The sequence below is a fragment of the Panthera leo genome, chromosome A1 (genome assembly GCF_018350215.1).
Source record: "Panthera leo isolate Ple1 chromosome A1, P.leo_Ple1_pat1.1, whole genome shotgun sequence".
NCBI lineage: Eukaryota > Metazoa > Chordata > Mammalia > Carnivora > Felidae > Panthera > Panthera leo.
In genome coordinates this window covers 238,407,638-238,423,259 of record NC_056679.1, presented here as the reverse complement: position 1 = coordinate 238,423,259, position 15,622 = coordinate 238,407,638, and the positions used below count along the sequence as shown (strand labels likewise).

Below are 15,622 nucleotides of genomic sequence, written 5' to 3'. Positions count from 1 at the left end.
GGGCTCTGTGCTGACGGCTCGGAGCCTGCTACCGACCCTCTGTCCTCTCTCTCTGCCCCTCCCCTGCGTTCGCTTGCTCTCGCTCTCTCTTAAAAAAAATAAACAACAAAGAAAGGAGGACCAGTCGCAGCCAGACCTTCCTGGCAGACGGCGGCCGCCCTGCTCCTGCCCAGGGCTCCCCAGTGCCGCTGACCAACCCGCCTATCAGGGCCCGGGCACAACCATGACGCTGTGGGTCCGTAGGGGCCGTGGGGAGGCCCCGATCTGCCTGAAGGGGCAGTTGTGGCCCCGACTCTTCCCCGCCAAGTAGGTAAAAGCCACCGTAGCGTGCTTGCTTCATGCAGGAGCCTGGGGCTGGGCTTGCCCTGTGAGGGGCAGGGGCGGGGTCCCTGGGGGCTCCAGCCACCACCCCCCCGCCCACGACCTGCACCCCTACTTGCCATCGTGGCTATGGCAGGGGATGGGCTATGAAACAGACCCACTGAGGTCACTGAAACCATTTCTGAGCATTTGGGGAAGGTCACCTTAAAAGGACAAAAGGTGTGCTGAGGCCCAGCATCCGCATCAACCCAGCGAGGGGCCAAGGGCCAGCAACTCCCCGATTCCAGACGCACCAGGCTGCCCACCGCGGAGGCCCTGCGTGGCCTCGGGCCAGGAGAGGGCCCCCACAGAGAAGGCCTCAGCCACGTGGCCGTCCTGACCCCGCCGCTGACCCCGAATGCCCACGCTCACTCGCCCCCTGCCTGGACAGCGGGGGCCCTGGGCAGACCCGGCACAGGGGAGCCCCCGTCCCTGGTGTCTCTGGGATGTGCCCGCACACACGGGGCCCTGCCAGCCTCCCCCGGACCTCCCGTGGACGCCCCCGCCCCACAATCGTGGTGGACCGGCGGCGGGCAGCATCTGGACTGTGTTCCGTGGGGAAGCCTCAGCTCTGTTATTCCCGCTTCCTGCCTCGGACAAGTCCCACCACGTCCGGGCCGTGGCCATGTCCCGGCTGGGGCCACGGGGTGTGTGGCAAGAATGGAGCCGGTCAGTGGCCGACAGGCCCCAGGGAGCCCCGCCAAGGTGCTTCTTCCTAACCTGAGACCCAGACGCCAGCATCATGTTGCAGGAAACACGGCCCCTCACTCTGAACACACAGCAACCCCAAAATAGGCGCGTGCATGGGCCAGGAGGCCGCCCTCTGCCCCCCTCAGGCCGGGCCCGCCACCTGCACCCCACGCGAGCACACGGGCAGAACTGAGGCGACGCTGTCGTCCAGGCGCCCCACGCGGGGCTGTCAGGGTGCTATTCGTGCTGGGCACACAGAGTCTGGATTAATTAGTATTTCAGACCCACCGAGGTCTGCCCCTCGGGGCGGAGAGGGTGCCAGAAGGCTTTGTCTTGGTAACAATAGCGTTCAATCGAGACCTGGAGTGGAGCCGCAAGAAATTTGTTTAAAATTTAACACATAGTAACATCAAAACAAACAAGTGCTGCCGTGGCAACAGGACCTAAACAAAGCCTGCAGATACCCGGGCTGGCGCCACCGCCCGCAGAGCCATGGCAACCGCCTGCAAACAGAGCGGGATCTCCTCCACCAGTCAGCGGCTGTGGCTCCGCATCCGTGGCTCCCACGAGGCGAGGACGCTTCTGCCACGGCTGCCACTTGGAACAAGTGTGACCCCAGACCCCATCGATCAGGACGTGCACGTCCCGCCCAAGACCACCCTCGTCACGAGGCCAAAGAAAAGCAGATCCAAACGGTCTCCTTGGGACCTCCCAGCGTCCTCTAACCCTGCAGCCTTGCCTTGGGACCCCACGACCCCGCCCGGGACACCATCCACCTCCCCTTCCAGGGACAAGGCACGATGCCCCTGCCACACCCTCCCAAGGTGACCAGCAAGCCTACCCGGGCGTGGGCCCTGCCCGCACCTGCCCCCTTGTAGGGGCCCCAGTGGCCACCACAGGCCCATGTGACTGCGTTGTGACCACAACCCCTTGCTGGGCTGGGGCCCCCCACTGCCCACCCATCAGACGACTCCCCCCCCCTCCCCCCGATGCGAGCCGGGGCAGAGACACCAGGGGTCCCAAGCAGCCCTGGACTCTGCAATGTGGAGCCCTCTGTGCCCAGGGGCCGGGGGCCGAGCCTTGGCCCCAAGCTTCTGAGCGGCTGACGCCCTGCCTCCTGGGACGGGGACTGCAACCAGATGGGGTTCCCTTACGGGTGCTCACACCAGGGCCCGCGTCCCACTCCCTGGGTGGCGGGCTGCCCACGCCTCCTGCACGCAGGAGGGCACCTGTCCTCTGAGTGAGCCACCTCCCCACCCCCGGGGCTGTGGAGAGCCTGAGTTCTACCTGTGAGCACACATGCCTGCGTACGTGCACACATGTGTCCTGGGAGCCGTGTGCGTGTATGTGCTTCTGTGCACACGAGTGTGGGCTGTGAGTGCGTGTGTGCACACGTGTGCAAATGCCTGTGCGCAGTAGCGTGGAGGCAACTTTCTGTGACAGGAATGAAAGGTGACGGAAGGAAGGGCTGCCATCACCCGTCCCGACAGTTCGACGTCTGGGCGGGCGCCGAGGGTGTGGGACCCCTGGCGTGTTACTGGCTGTGCCTTCCCCGCCCTGTTGAAACCCTCCCCGAGGGTCACGGCTCTGAGGTTCCTCTGCTCCCGGCCTGCCCATGTCTCCTGGATGCGTGCGGTTTCCCAAGGTCAGTGCTGAAGGCCTGAAGACACGCCCAGGGGAGAAATGGGGGCCATGCTGGGCCTCATCGGGGTCCCTGCCCCCCAGCTCAGGACACGTGGGCCCCCTGGGGCTCCTGCTGCCCCCACCCCAGCAGTGTGAGCACACGGTAAACACGGCTGCCCTCCTGTCCCTCCCGCTTGGGGTGCCGGAGCACGGCTGCACCGCGGAACGAGTTCTGTGCTAGAGACACCTTCGGAGGCAGCCGCGGGCTCCCGTCTGGCCCTGGGGGTCGGCCAACGGCGGCACCACACGCCCGAGACCGGCTGGCCGTGGCGACCGTCCACGGGAACCACACACCACAGATCTGGCTCGTGTTTCTTAGCAAGGAGAGCAGGCCAGCACCCCCCCACCCCCCCCCACCCCCCCGGCAGAGGACACAGCACCTCGGGCTGGAACCCGGTCCCTGGTGATGATGGCATCTCCGAAGTCAGGTATCAGTCCCCTTGGTCACAACCCGGGGGCCACAGGGACGGCAAATGTGCAGACCCCAAGGTGGGGACACAGAGGGCTGGTCCCTGCCAGCTGCCAGACTGCCATCCCGGGCAGTGGGTAGAGGCAGGCTCCGTGTGGCTCCCCGGTCCCCAAAGGTCCTGAAGCCCCCAACCTGGAGACACGGGGGAAAGAACCACGATGCGGCCCCTCCCCGGCCCCCTCCCCGGTGGACGCCAAGTAGGAACACTTTAGCACCTTCTGGGCTGAGGTGGCCCGCCCCTGCCCCTCTTGGGAATGTCCTTGACCCCGAGGCCACACTTGCCAGAGGCTCCCGGAGTCTGGCCCCTGCTCTGTGGGGGTGACCCTGGGGATCAGGCAGACCCAGCCGAGGAGCGCACAGCTTCTCGTCTCCAGGGTGCAGCCTGTAGCCAAGGAGGGACTAGAAGACGCCCCAAGGACACAGCAAGAGAGGTCGGGAACCCGCGCCCCAGGTGCGTGGGGGTTCAGGTGGGCTGGGCCTCTGTGAGGAGGTGGGACGGCACCAGTCAGGGTCCAGCAGGTCTGCGAGCAGGGCGGCGACGGGCAGGGGTCAGCCCCGAGGCTCAGGCCGGGGTCAGTGTGACAAAGTGACCAGGAGACCCAGCACACCCCAGAGGGCAGGTCCCACGCAGCCGAACCCCACACGGACACTGAAGGCCAAGACGCGTGGAGGAGGGGGGGACCAGAGCGCCCAGCCAGGCACGGGGGTGGGGGGGGGCAGACAGGGTGGGGGCAGGAGGGGGCACGGATCAGAGGAACAGAGGGGAGCGGGGGCAGAGGTGGGGGGCTCATTTGTCCACACCGGCTCCTCCACTGGGCTGTCTCCTCAGCCTCCACAGGTGGGAGGTGCGGGGCCGGGGGGGTGGGGGGGCACAGGCGACAGAATGGACGTTTGGGCCCAGACGCCGCCGCGTGGACACCCAGTCAGAGGAGCGGTCCGTCTGCTGGAGAGAGGTCCAGGTTCGGGGACTCAGGCACCAGGGCTCTACAGACCAGGGAGCCGATGAGGGACCCAGGAGGTCCGGAGTGCGCACCTGCCCTCCGCCCGGGGCCCTGCCCCACAGACACTGCGCAGGTCGGCGGGCGGAGGGGCGGGGACACCGGGCCTCTGGGGGTTCTGGCCCACACTGTCGGCAGAACATCTCCGGGGCTCCCAGGGCGTCACCTGGCCCTGGCGATGGAGTGTCTACCTGGGACCCCAAACCAACCACAGAGCACCTCCCGCCCTGCACCCCGCCTTTCCCTCCTCCTCCTCCCCCTGCACCCTGCCTTCCCCTCCTCCTCCTCCTCCCCCTGCACCCTGCCTTCCCCTCCTCCTCCTCCCCCTGCACCCTGCCTTCCCCTCCTCCTCCTCCCCCTGCACCCCACTTTCACCTTCTCCTCCTCCCCCTGCACCCCACCTTCCCCTCCTCCTCCTCCCCCTGCACCCTGCCTTCACCTTCTCCTCCTCCCCCTGCACCTCACCTTCCCCTCCTCCTCCCCCCGCTTCCCCTCCTTCTCCTCCCCCTGCACCCCGCATTCCCTTCCTCCTCCTCCCCCTGCACCCCTCCTTCCCCTCCTCCTCCTCCCCCTGCACCCTGCCTTCCCCTCCTCCTCCTCCCCCTGCACCCTGCCTTCCCCTCCTCCTCCTCCCCCTGCACCCTGCCTTCCCCTCCTCCTCCTCCCCCTGCACCCTGCCTTCCCCTCCTCCTCCTCCCCCTGCACCCTGCCTTCCCCTCCTCCTCCTCCCCCTGCACCCCACTTTCACCTTCTCCTCCTCCCCCTGCACCCCACCTTCCCCTCCTCCTCCTCCCCCTGCACCCTGCCTTCACCTTCTCCTCCTCCCCCTGCACCTCACCTTCCCCTCCTCCTCCCCCCGCTTCCCCTCCTTCTCCTCCCCCTGCACCCCGCATTCCCTTCCTCCTCCTCCCCCTGCACCCCTCCTTCCCCTCCTCCTCCTCCCCCTGCACCCTGCCTTCCCCTCCTCCTCCTCCCCCTGCACCCTGCCTTCCCCTCCTCCTCCTCCCCCTGCACCCTGCCTTCTCCTTCTCCTCCCCCTGCACCCCACTTTCACCTTCTCCTCCTCCCCCTGCACCTCACCTTCCCCTCCTCTTCCTCCCCCTGCACCCTGCCTTCCCCTCCTCCTCCTCCCCCTGCACCCTGCCTTCTCCTTCTCCTCCCCCTGCACCCCACTTTCACCTTCTCCTCCTCCCCCTGCACCCCACCTTCTCCTCCTCCCCCTGCACCCCTCCTTCCCCTCCTCCTCCTCCCCCTGCACCCTGCCTTCTCCTTCTCCTCCCCCTGCACCCCACTTTCACCTTCTCCTCCTCCCCCTGCACCTCACCTTCCCCTCCTCTTCCTCCCCCTGCACCCCGCCTTCCCCTCCTCCTCCCCCCGCCTTCCCCTCCTCCTCCTCCCCCTGCACCCCGCATTCCCTTCCTCCTCCTCCCCCTGCACCCCTCCTTCCCCTCCTCCTCCTCCCCCTCCACCCTGCCTTCCCCTCCTCCTCCTCCCCCTGCACCCTGCCTTCCCCTCCTCCTCCTCCCCCTGCACCCTGCCTTCCCCTCCTCCTCCTCCCCCTGCACCCTGCCTTCCCCTCCTCCTCCTCCCCCTGCACCCTGCCTTCCCCTCCTCCTCCTCCCCCTGCACCCTGCCTTCTCCTTCTCCTCCCCCTGCACCCCACTTTCACCTTCTCCTCCTCCCCCTGCACCCCACCTTCCCCTCCTCCTCCTCCCCCTGCACCCTGCCTTCACCTTCTCCTCCTCCCCCTGCACCTCACCTTCCCCTCCTCCTCCTCCCCCTGCACCCTGCCTTCCCCTCCTCCTCCCCCCGCCTTCACCTTCTCCTCCTCCCCCTGCACCCCACCTTCCCCTCCTCCTCCTCCCCCTGCACCCCACCTTCCCCTCCTCCTCCTCTCCGTGCACCCCACCTTTACCTCCTCATCCCCCCTGCACCCCAGCCCTGTCCCTTCCCCTCTGACCCTGGGCCTTGGCAGTGGAGTGCTCACTAGAATCCCTTTCCCTCAGCTGTGGTCTCCTTGGGGCCTCTGCCCGGACCCTGAATTCTGACTGGTTCCTCCTCTGGCACCAAGTCCCCTCCACTTGGCGGGTGGTCTGGGTCCTAAGGGTTGGTTTTCTCGTGGGGCAACTCTACCCTCCTGCAGCCTCCCAGCTCTAGAGGAGAAGGCTGCCCCCGTGGCCGGTGGTCACTGTGAGGACAGGCACCAGTGTTTGCCCAGGAAAGCAGGCAGACCTCCCTGGATAGACACACCATGTCTGGTGACACGGAGGCACAGCCGCTGGGGACACACAGGGAGGAAACCATCCACCGCTGAATGTACAGGGAGGGCACAGGGCCGTCCCAGGAAACATGCCCAGGTCACGGGGACGTGCAGCTAAGGCATCACAGTAACTGAGATGGACACGTATCAGAAAGAAGCTATTTTCCCACAAGTGTGACCTACACCGAGATCGCTAGATGCCAGGCAGCCTTGGGCGTGCCGTGACATTTCTCGGGTGGGTCCTCAGGTTGGGAGGGTGGGAGGCGGGGGAGGGTGTCCTCGGGCCGCAGAAGCGCCCAGAGGAACGGGGAAGGCACGTAACCACGCCTGACGCTCTCTCCAGCATCCAGGAGGAAGGACACGCGCACGCGTGCAGGAAGCACATGGGCTCACTGCTCACAGCCACCGGGTCCGCGGCGACGACGCTGCATCAGAGTTCGGGTGTGAACACCTCCCCAGGCTCGAGGGTGCGAGGCACCTGTCATGCCCGAGGGGCAGGCTTCTCAGCTCTGCCGCCAGCTCCAGGGACACCCGCCAGCCCCGGCCAAATCCTCGGCATCTTATCCGGAGAAGGGACGGGTCAGGGGCACTGGCACATCCCACCCCCTCACTGCCAGCTGAACACAACGCCCACCAGGAGTCCTGAGTGCGAGGCCTGGGGGGCACTTACTTGATTTTGCTGAAGACGATGTCCACGTCAGTGACGGTCACATTCTTCCCATCGATGACCTGGCAATCCTTACACAGCTTCGACCAGTTCTTGCCATGCATCTCCCTCCCGGTGGCCCTGGTGTCCCCGTGCACGGCAAAGCGCCGGAAAGCCTCCTCCAGGGCGCTGAGCTCTGGGGCCGCAGCGGCCGCCCCTTCGCCGGCACCTTCTGTCTCCAGTGACAGCCTCTTGGCCGCTCTGTCCTTTGCGGAGTCCCCTGGGGACTTGGGGGGTGTCTTGTTGGCGGCCTTGGCGGCCTTGGCCTTGCTGTCAGCCATGTTGCTGGAAGAGGAAGGGGAGAAAGGGGTCACCACGCTTCTACAGAGCCATGCGTAGGGCAGGAGGCTGGCCGCCCATGTCACAGTGGGCACCCAGGATGGGCCAGGTCCCTCGGGCATCAAGCTACTGCCAGGCACTCTGCCCCTCCCAGTGCTGGCCCCCGCCAGGCGCCCGGTGGTTGGATGAGGGCTGTCCCCAAACAGCCAAAGTCCACGGGGAAGCACCCAATCCGGCCTCCTGTGGGCTCGGCGCCCCTCCTGTCACTCCCCTATTGGCCACTGTGTCAGTGTCTCCTCCCTGGGCCACATCTGCTTGACTCTCCAGAATGATATCCTCCCAAGGGACCTGACAGTGATGGGGAGGGAGACCCAGAACCGTGGGCTGCGGACCTAGTGCAGGCACATGGCGGGAGTGGGAGTGTGGCAGACGTTGCCCCAGGGTGGGGACCACGTGTGGGGCCCCGCATCAGGAGCCCAGGGGAGGCTGCCCTGCCCTATCCACGGGTCTCTGCCTTCGTGGGGCACCTGATCCCCAAGGCCGGTGGGTCCCTGTGGGGCCCCCGCCCTGTGTCACGGCCAGTGGCCCAGACAGGAGCCTGAGATGTCCAAGCCCCACCGAGGTGTGTGACCGAGCCCCCAGAAGTCGCTTCCCAGGGGAGCAGTGGGTGGCCGTCCGTGCCCCAGGGGGCTCGGCAAGAGCAGAGTGCCCCCAGGGCACACGCAGAGTCCTGAGCGGCAAGCATGTGGTGAGTCCTCAGTTCAGTGAGCGTCCCCTCCCACTCTGGGCTGGGGGCCCTGGCTGGCCCAGAGGAAGCCAGGACGGGCACCTGAGACCAGGGTCACCCGTGCCCACCCGGTCAGCAAAGCCGGTGCAGGTCTGGACTGACGGCTCTCGAGGCCACCCATGCCCTCTCCTCCAGGCGGCCCCCTGTGGATGCACAGGGAGCAGACCCTCTAGGCTCCCGCAGGCCCACCCAGGGACAGGAACCCGGCGCCTGCCTTGGGAGTGCCTGCCCTCAGAGGGACCCACAGCAGAGGCCGGGTGACACCCAGTTACTTCCAGTGTTATCGCTGACCCCATTTCTCTGTCTGAAAAAGGAGCTTCTTAGGGCGAAGGGAGGAGGAGTCACATGCATTCTGCGTGTCCTTTCCTATCCTTTGATAAATCCATGTGCCATATGACGAGATAATGGCACGATTAGTTTGTAAAAGCCCGAGAGCTCTAGCAGAGGCTTTCTGGAATACGGAGCTGTCGAGAGAGGCCTGTCTGTGCCGCGGATGGCAGCCCGGACCTGCGGGCAGGGGTCTCCGGGTCACCCGAGGAGAGCCCTTACCTTGCAGGGCACAAGTCAGCACACAGTGGGGGGGCGGGCCCCTCACGTGTGACCAGGTACGACCAGGGATGCCCAGGGATCACTCTGGCTGGCCAGAGACCTGGCGGTCCGAATGCCCTGCCCACTCCCTCCATGTGAGGACTTCCCCCAGCTCAGGACCGCCCCAAGAGTTCCCTACACCCCCACGACCCCCCACTCTCTGTGAAACCCTTGAGTCTCTCTCCTTGCCCTCACCTGCTTTCCTGAAAAAAACCCAGACTGTTTGGGGATGTGTAAGAATCGGGGTGGGGAGGGGGGGAAGTGAGGAGGGGGAGGAAGTCAGCACAGGGGGGTGGGGAGGAAGTGAGCGCAGGGGGGTGGGCAGGAAGTGAGGAGGGGGAGGAAGTGAGTGCAGGGCAGTGGGGAGGAAGTGAGGAGGGGGAGGAAGCGAGCCCTGGGGGGGTGGGGAGGAAGTGAGCGCAGGGGGGTGGGCAGGAAGTGAGGAGGGGGAGGAAGTGAGGAGGGGGAGGAAGCGAGCCCTGGGGGGGTGGGGAGGAAGTGAGCGCAGGGGGGTGGGCAGGAAGTGAGGAGGGGGAGGAAGTGAGGAGGGGGAGGAAGCGAGCACTGGGGGGTGGGGAGGAAGTGAGGAGGGGGAGGAAGTGAGTGCAGGGGAGTGGGGAGGAAGTGAGTGCAGGGGGGTGGGGAGGAAGTGAGGAGGGGGAGGAAGCGAGCGCAGGGGGGTGGGGAGGAAGTGAGGAGGGGGAGGAAGTGAGTGCAGGGGGGTGGGGAGGAAGCGAGGAGGGGGAGGAAGCGAGCGCAGGGGGGGTGGGGAGGAAGTGAGTGCAGGGGGGTGGGGAGGAAGTGAGTGCAGGGGGGTGGGGAGGAAGTGAGGAGGGGGAGGAAGCGAGCGCAGGGGGGTGGGGAGGAAGTGAGGAGGGGGAGGAAGTGAGTGCAGGGGGGTGGGGAGGAAGCGAGCACAGGGGGGGTGGGGAGGAAGTGAGTGCAGGGGGGTGGGGAGGAAGTGAGGAGGGGGAGGAAGCGAGCGCAGGGGGGTGGGGAGGAAGTGAGCAGGGGGAGGAAGTGAGTGCAGGGGGGTGGGGAGGAAGTGAGGAGGGGGAGGAAGTGAGCAGGGGGAGGAAGTGAGCGCAGGGGTGTGGGGAGACTGTGTTACTGGATTTGCACTTTCAAAGAAGGGCCTGGAGAGGCCCTGCCAAGGTGGAATTAGGGACCGGGGGGGGGGGGGGGGGGGGGAGGGGCCAGAGGGCAGCCCCTGCCAGCGGGCCCCATACAGACCCGGATGGGCCTGAGCCCCAGTGTGTGCCAGACAGGGATCATCCCGCCACCGGGAAAGGCTGTCTCTCAGACGCCACGTGGTCTCCCCGGCCCCCACCCCCCGGGAGCCATCGAGGCCCCAAAGAGGCACCAGGCCAAGGCCCCCATTTCCAAAATGAGTCGGGCCCCAATTCAGAAGGACTCTCCCTGGCGACCTCCTTAAGCCTCGACTGCCTAAAGCGAAACTTACAGAAAAGGTGACACGGACAGACCCCGACAGACCACTGTCAGCTGCCACACGGACATCAGCACACAGAATTCCTGACCAGGAATTCCCTGACCTGCAATTCCCTGTTAGTGATGTTCCTGCAACAGAAGCAGGTGTGTGTGTGAGCAGGCGCAGGTGTCTGTGAGCAGGCGCAGGTGTCTGTGAGCAGGACCAGGTGTCTGTGAGCAGGCGCAGGTGTCTGTGAGCAGGACCAGGTGTCTGTGAGCAGGCGCAGGTGTCTGTGAGCAGGACCAGGTGTCTGTGAGCAGGAGCAGGTGTCTGTGAGCAGGACCAGGTGTCTGTGAGCAGGACCAGGTGTCGTCTGCGAGCAGGACCAGGTGTCTGTGAGCAGGCGCAGGTGTCTGTGAGCAGGCGCAGGTGTCTGTGAGCAGGAGCAGGTGTCTGTGAGCAGGACCAGGTGTCTGTGAGCAGGACCAGGTGTCTGTGAGCAGGACCAGGTGTCGTCTGCGAGCAGGACCAGGTGTCTGTGAGCAGGCGCAGGTGTCTGTGAGCAGGCGCAGGTGTCTGTGAGCAGGCTCTGTGGAAGAGCTGCTCTTACACTAGAATCAGAGACCAGGGATGGCGTGCAGAGTGGGGTAAGGTGGGGGCCGGCAGGACGCCTGTGTCTGGGAATCCGGACAGGCCGCAGGGAAGCCAGAGCTCACCCAGACCCCTGTCCCCCAGTCCTCCACATGCCGCTGGCTTCTGTCACTCTTCCCGGGGGCTGCGTGAGCCCCTCCTCTGGCCCCATCTCCCCGGGAACCTCTGGCCCGGAGGTGGGCAGCCCCCCAGAGACCCTGTCTGAGAAACGCCAGCCCCTCCTCCCGCCCACCTGCCCCTGGGCCCCCGCTCTGAGAGGGGGGAGAGCCCACCAGTGTGACCCCGAGTCCCCCAGCACACTCCCGGGCTCTGTCCCGACTCCTGGAACTCCACGTTGGTGTCCTTGAAGGAGCCAGGTCCTGCCCAGCTGGCACCCCGGTGTCCTGAGCTGGCCTCCCCGTGCTGCTGGGGTGCGGCGTGAGTCCAGGCCCCCGAAACAGGGGGAACCGGTGTCCTCCTCGGGGACAGCCTGCAGCCACAAACCCAGAAGAGGCGGATATTCTTCGCAAAATAACAGGGCTGGAGTGTCCTGAAGCCTTGGAACCTACAGCGTTCCCTGGAGAATTCCCTATTTGCGTGCAGGGGCAGGGACACAGGCCTGCGGGCCTGTGTGGAGGCTGCTCGCCCCGCCAAGCCCCTTGGCTCCCAGAAGTGCCCGCCCACGAAAGGCAGGATCTTGTTCAGGGTTCTTGCCTTAACCTCTTCCGCTAAAGGCACAGCGCCAGCCCCTCTGGGTGCAGTGGAGTCTGCGCGGGACACACTGTGTTGCGAGTGGAATTGAGAACCGGGCTCTGGGCCCCTGAGGGACACCCCAGGCCCTGCAGGGGGATAGGGCTCCTGGGGGCGGGCGCATCACAGGGAAGCTTCTGGAAGCCACTCTGGCTCTCCCCGAGCCCCTGCTCAGTGTCCCTGCTGTTCACTCCCACGTCTCCCGGATCTTGACACCTGGTTCCAGGCCAGCGAAAGCTCTAGGTGCTGAAGCCCCGGGGATGGTCGCTGGGCCCACCGACAGGACGCCGGGGCCCAGGGTCCAGACCGAGACCCCACTTCTGTGCCAGAACCCTCGAGGGACCTGGCCGCACAAGCATAAAGCGGGATCCTGCTCAGACCTCACGGGCGGCCAGGAGCGCAGCTGGGGATGGGGGCTGAGCCAAGGAAACCACGAGGAGGCCGTGGGAGGCACCTTACCGGATGCCACCAGACTCTCAGCGACAACGCGGGGACGGCGAACAAAAGGCGCAGACACAAGAGAACGACAACAAGAGACACGCTCCTTGCCCCTCTGAGGCTTCCAGGCAGACCCTGTGGGATGCGGCGGGCAGAGGCACCGAGGCCCCTGGGCTGGCCCTTTCCAGAACACTTCACGCGGCTTGCCTCCCTGCTCTCCACCTTCTACCAGGGCCCAGAGCCCACCTGGAGGCTCAGGCCCCGGCATCAGGGTCTAGAGGCGCGTCGCCCTGGCTGCTGCCCCCGGGGGAACAAAGGCACTCGTCCCCGCTGAGGGCCGCTCCAGGCGGTGAGAGCCTCCCGGGGCCACTCGTCCCCGCTGAGGGCCGCTCTGGGCGGTGAGAGCCTCCCGGGCGGACAAAGCGGGCTTTCTGAGCTGCACATTCCCGAGAAACACTGGGGCAGCCAGGAATCCCACCCTCCACAGGACACAGCCCCGGTGCGAGAGCTGGCGTGACCTGGGCTGTGTGAGCAGGATACGGCTCAGGTCCCAGATCCCGGAGCCTGAGGCCACTGGCCCCGACAGGTCCCCCGGGGCCAGGTTGTCCAGGCCCTGAGGCCAGGCCATCGTGTGTTCCCAGTCAGAAGACCAAACTGAGTTCTCTCCAATGGAAAAACACGAGCAGAGCACCAAGCTCGTGTCTTGTCTGTGTCCCCGAACATCCCGGGGCCATGGACCTGTCCTGCACTGTCCCGCAGCAAGGTTGCCTTGGGAGCCCCAGCCTCTGACCTGGGGAGCTGCTGCCCAGCTGGTGGGTCGGGCTTAGGGGCAGCCAGCACAGGGGGGCCAGGCTGGACGGGGCTGGGGGGCCGGGAGGGACGGGGCTGGGGGCTGGGCAGCCAGCACAGGGGGGCCAGGACAGGCTGTGTGCTCTCCAAAAGGTGACCTTGTGGGGCAGAAGCCTTTCCAGTAAGGGAGACTGAGGAAGGCAGGGCATCTTCAAACCCCACCTACCCCTTGAGGACCTCTGGGTGGCTCTCCCCAGCCCCTTAACAGCGGGACATTCTCCTGTCACCACGAAGCCAGGGATTTAGGGGGGACCCGCTTCCCTCAGAGAGTTTCATAGAGAATCCAAAGCCACAGCTCACCAGGAGTGTGAAGCAGACCATGTCTGCATGTGGATCTCAGAAAATGAGGGCTGTGGGGGCCAAGGGGCAGCCCCAAAGGGCACCACGGCACACCCCCAAACCCGAAAGAGGGCCTCAGAACCAAGGAGAGCGGAGTGGCGTGGGAGGGTGGCCCCCGGGCACCAGCAGGGACAGAGAAGGGGGCTCAGCCCACCTGGGCCCTCTGGGGTCTCCGAGACGGCTGGCCAGGCCCACACTAGCCCGTGGCTCACCGTCTGGGCCACGGGTTCTCTAAGACCTGTCCTAAGATGCTCTGCCCACAAGTCCCAGCCACGACACGGGAAACACTGAAGCCCTGAGTGTGCGGGTGCCGCGTTTCCCACACTTTACACTCTGGTCTTGGTGGGCTGAACCGGAGGGAGACTTGAGGCTCCCGGACAGATGTCCCCGGGCAGGTGGCGCCCTACGGGTTGGATGAGGACACAGGTGGAAACTTCTAGCCGCTCAGTCACCCAGCGCCTGGCCCCACAAGTGCCCGGCCAGGGGTCTCTGTCAGCGCCTGCAGGCAGCCTGAGGGCAAGTGGAGTGGGCTGAGAGGCGGCCCCGAGAAAGGAACGGCCACATCCTAACCCCCAGAACTGTGAATGTGACCTTGTTTGGAGAAAGGGTCTTTGCAGGCGTCATCAAGCTGAAGATACCAAGGCGAGGTCTGATTTGCCTGGCGGCCCTGAACCCAATGACAAGTGCTCTGGGAAGCAGACACACAGACATGGGGGAGGCCACGTGATGACAGAGCCACAGCCCTGGAACCCCAGGGGCTGGAAGAGGCAGGAAGGACCCTCCCCAAGACCCTCCGGAGGGAGCGAGATCCCCCGGCCCCCAGCCCCAAGCCTCTGGCCCCAGCACTGAGAGAAGATAAACTTCCATGTGTTAAGTTTTGTGGCTCTTTGTCACAGCCACCTCGGAGCACTCAGGGGACCAGAGAGACCAGAGGAGGAGCGTTCCCCCACAGATAACAGTGCGTGGAGGAGAGAAGCCAGGGGCCGTGGCCCAGAGGGCCCAGAGGATCAGGCGGGCCGGGTTCCAAAGGCCCCTGGAGGACAGGCTCCCAGTGCAGGACAGCCATATGACACCTGCCTGCTGGGATCCCTGCTCTGGCCTCAAGTTGCAGGCACTGGGCACAGGAAGAGGCGGCTCACACAGCCTGTTGCTTTAGGAAAGGCTTAAAGCCCATGCTGGGGCAGTGGCCAGTGCGGGGGGGGGGGGGGGGGCGGGTCCTACACAGCCCTGCTGCAGGGGCGAGGCGGCCAGGTCCGGCCTCGGTGGGAGCCAGAGTCACTCCACACCGCAGGCAGATCTGAGGAACTGCCCATGGATACAAAAACTGTCCTTCACAATCCTAAACAAAACATTAACCAACGGAATCCCGTCAGAGATAAAAAGGATCAACACTTTGCAGTCAAGTTGGGGCCGGGCCGGGAATGTGGCTAAATGTGAGGGTCACACTAATGCCACCGTCATAAACGCAGGGAGAGCATCTGGCAGAAGTCAGCATCTATGCATCATGCGAATTCTTAGGAAATCGAAAAAAGAGGAAAACTCCTTAATCTGAGAAAAAGGGCCACCTGCAAAAAAACTGAAAAAAGCCGCCACACTTGAAATATTGAAAGCGTTTGTTTTTAAGTTGGGCAAGTACTGTATCCCCCATGTCAGTACAGAAAGACAAGAAAAGGAAATGAAGATATAAAAATTGTTAGGGAAAAAAACTCATCATCTGCAGTTTCTAGGGTTGTGCACACACCAAACCCAAAGGGATCCCAGGACGATTATTAGAACCAGTAAGTGAGTCTAGTGGTGTTTCTGGATACGTGGTCAACACACAAAAGGCCATTTCATTTCTGCGTAACAGCAAAGACGCACAGTCAAAAGCATTTAGAAATGCAACATTTAAAACATGAAGAAATACAAGTTCCTAGGAACACCGCTCACAGAGGGCGCACAGACAGTCAACACAGAAAACTCGGCCACTGAAGGAAACGAAAGGCCTAAATGATGACGTTATGAACATGGGTTGGAATCTACGTACAGAAAGATGTCAACTGTCCTTAAATTCGACCACAGTCTTAACTTAATCTGGATAAAAACTCCGACAGCTTTTGTGTCTAGTATCTAGATGCACTGAGCTGACATATGTGGGAGAAGGGCTGTGAATACACAGTGATCTTAAAAGAAAGACAAGATTTGCTCCATGGGCATGGAGACTCGAGAGAAAGGTCTGGAAGCAGAGACAGCACCAACGGGACAGAACCACCAATGGGAGGGACGCCAGAGCCCAAACACATGTGCACACATGTGTGACAAGGTGGCCCTGCAGAAAAAAGGGAGGAGCATATTTTCAGTAAATGGCAGATGCAGGGGAGACGGGGC

The 15,622-nt window shown here is 64.4% G+C and overlaps 1 protein-coding gene and 1 long non-coding RNA gene across 5 annotated transcripts in view; one reads left to right on the top strand and one right to left on the bottom strand.

The window, feature by feature from the left end:
• The window catches only part of LOC122228661 (tubulin polymerization promoting protein), a 29,302-nt gene that overhangs the window by 8,470 nt on the left and 5,210 nt on the right, over positions 1-15,622 (bottom strand). For 3 of the 4 annotated variants that reach the window (XM_042953833.1, XM_042953843.1, XM_042953859.1), the window contains exon 2: positions 7,131-7,451. In XM_042953833.1, the coding sequence (XP_042809767.1) occupies positions 7,131-7,451 (321 nt within the window). Of the gene's footprint in view, positions 1-7,130; positions 7,452-10,282; positions 10,355-15,622 lie in introns of those variants that run through there. The other variant, XM_042953852.1, reaches the window with a different exon arrangement.
• LOC122228679 lies at positions 1,348-2,891 on the top strand. The gene is made up of 2 exons (XR_006206707.1): positions 1,348-1,874; positions 2,494-2,891. It is a non-coding gene; the product is annotated as an uncharacterized LOC122228679 (long non-coding RNA).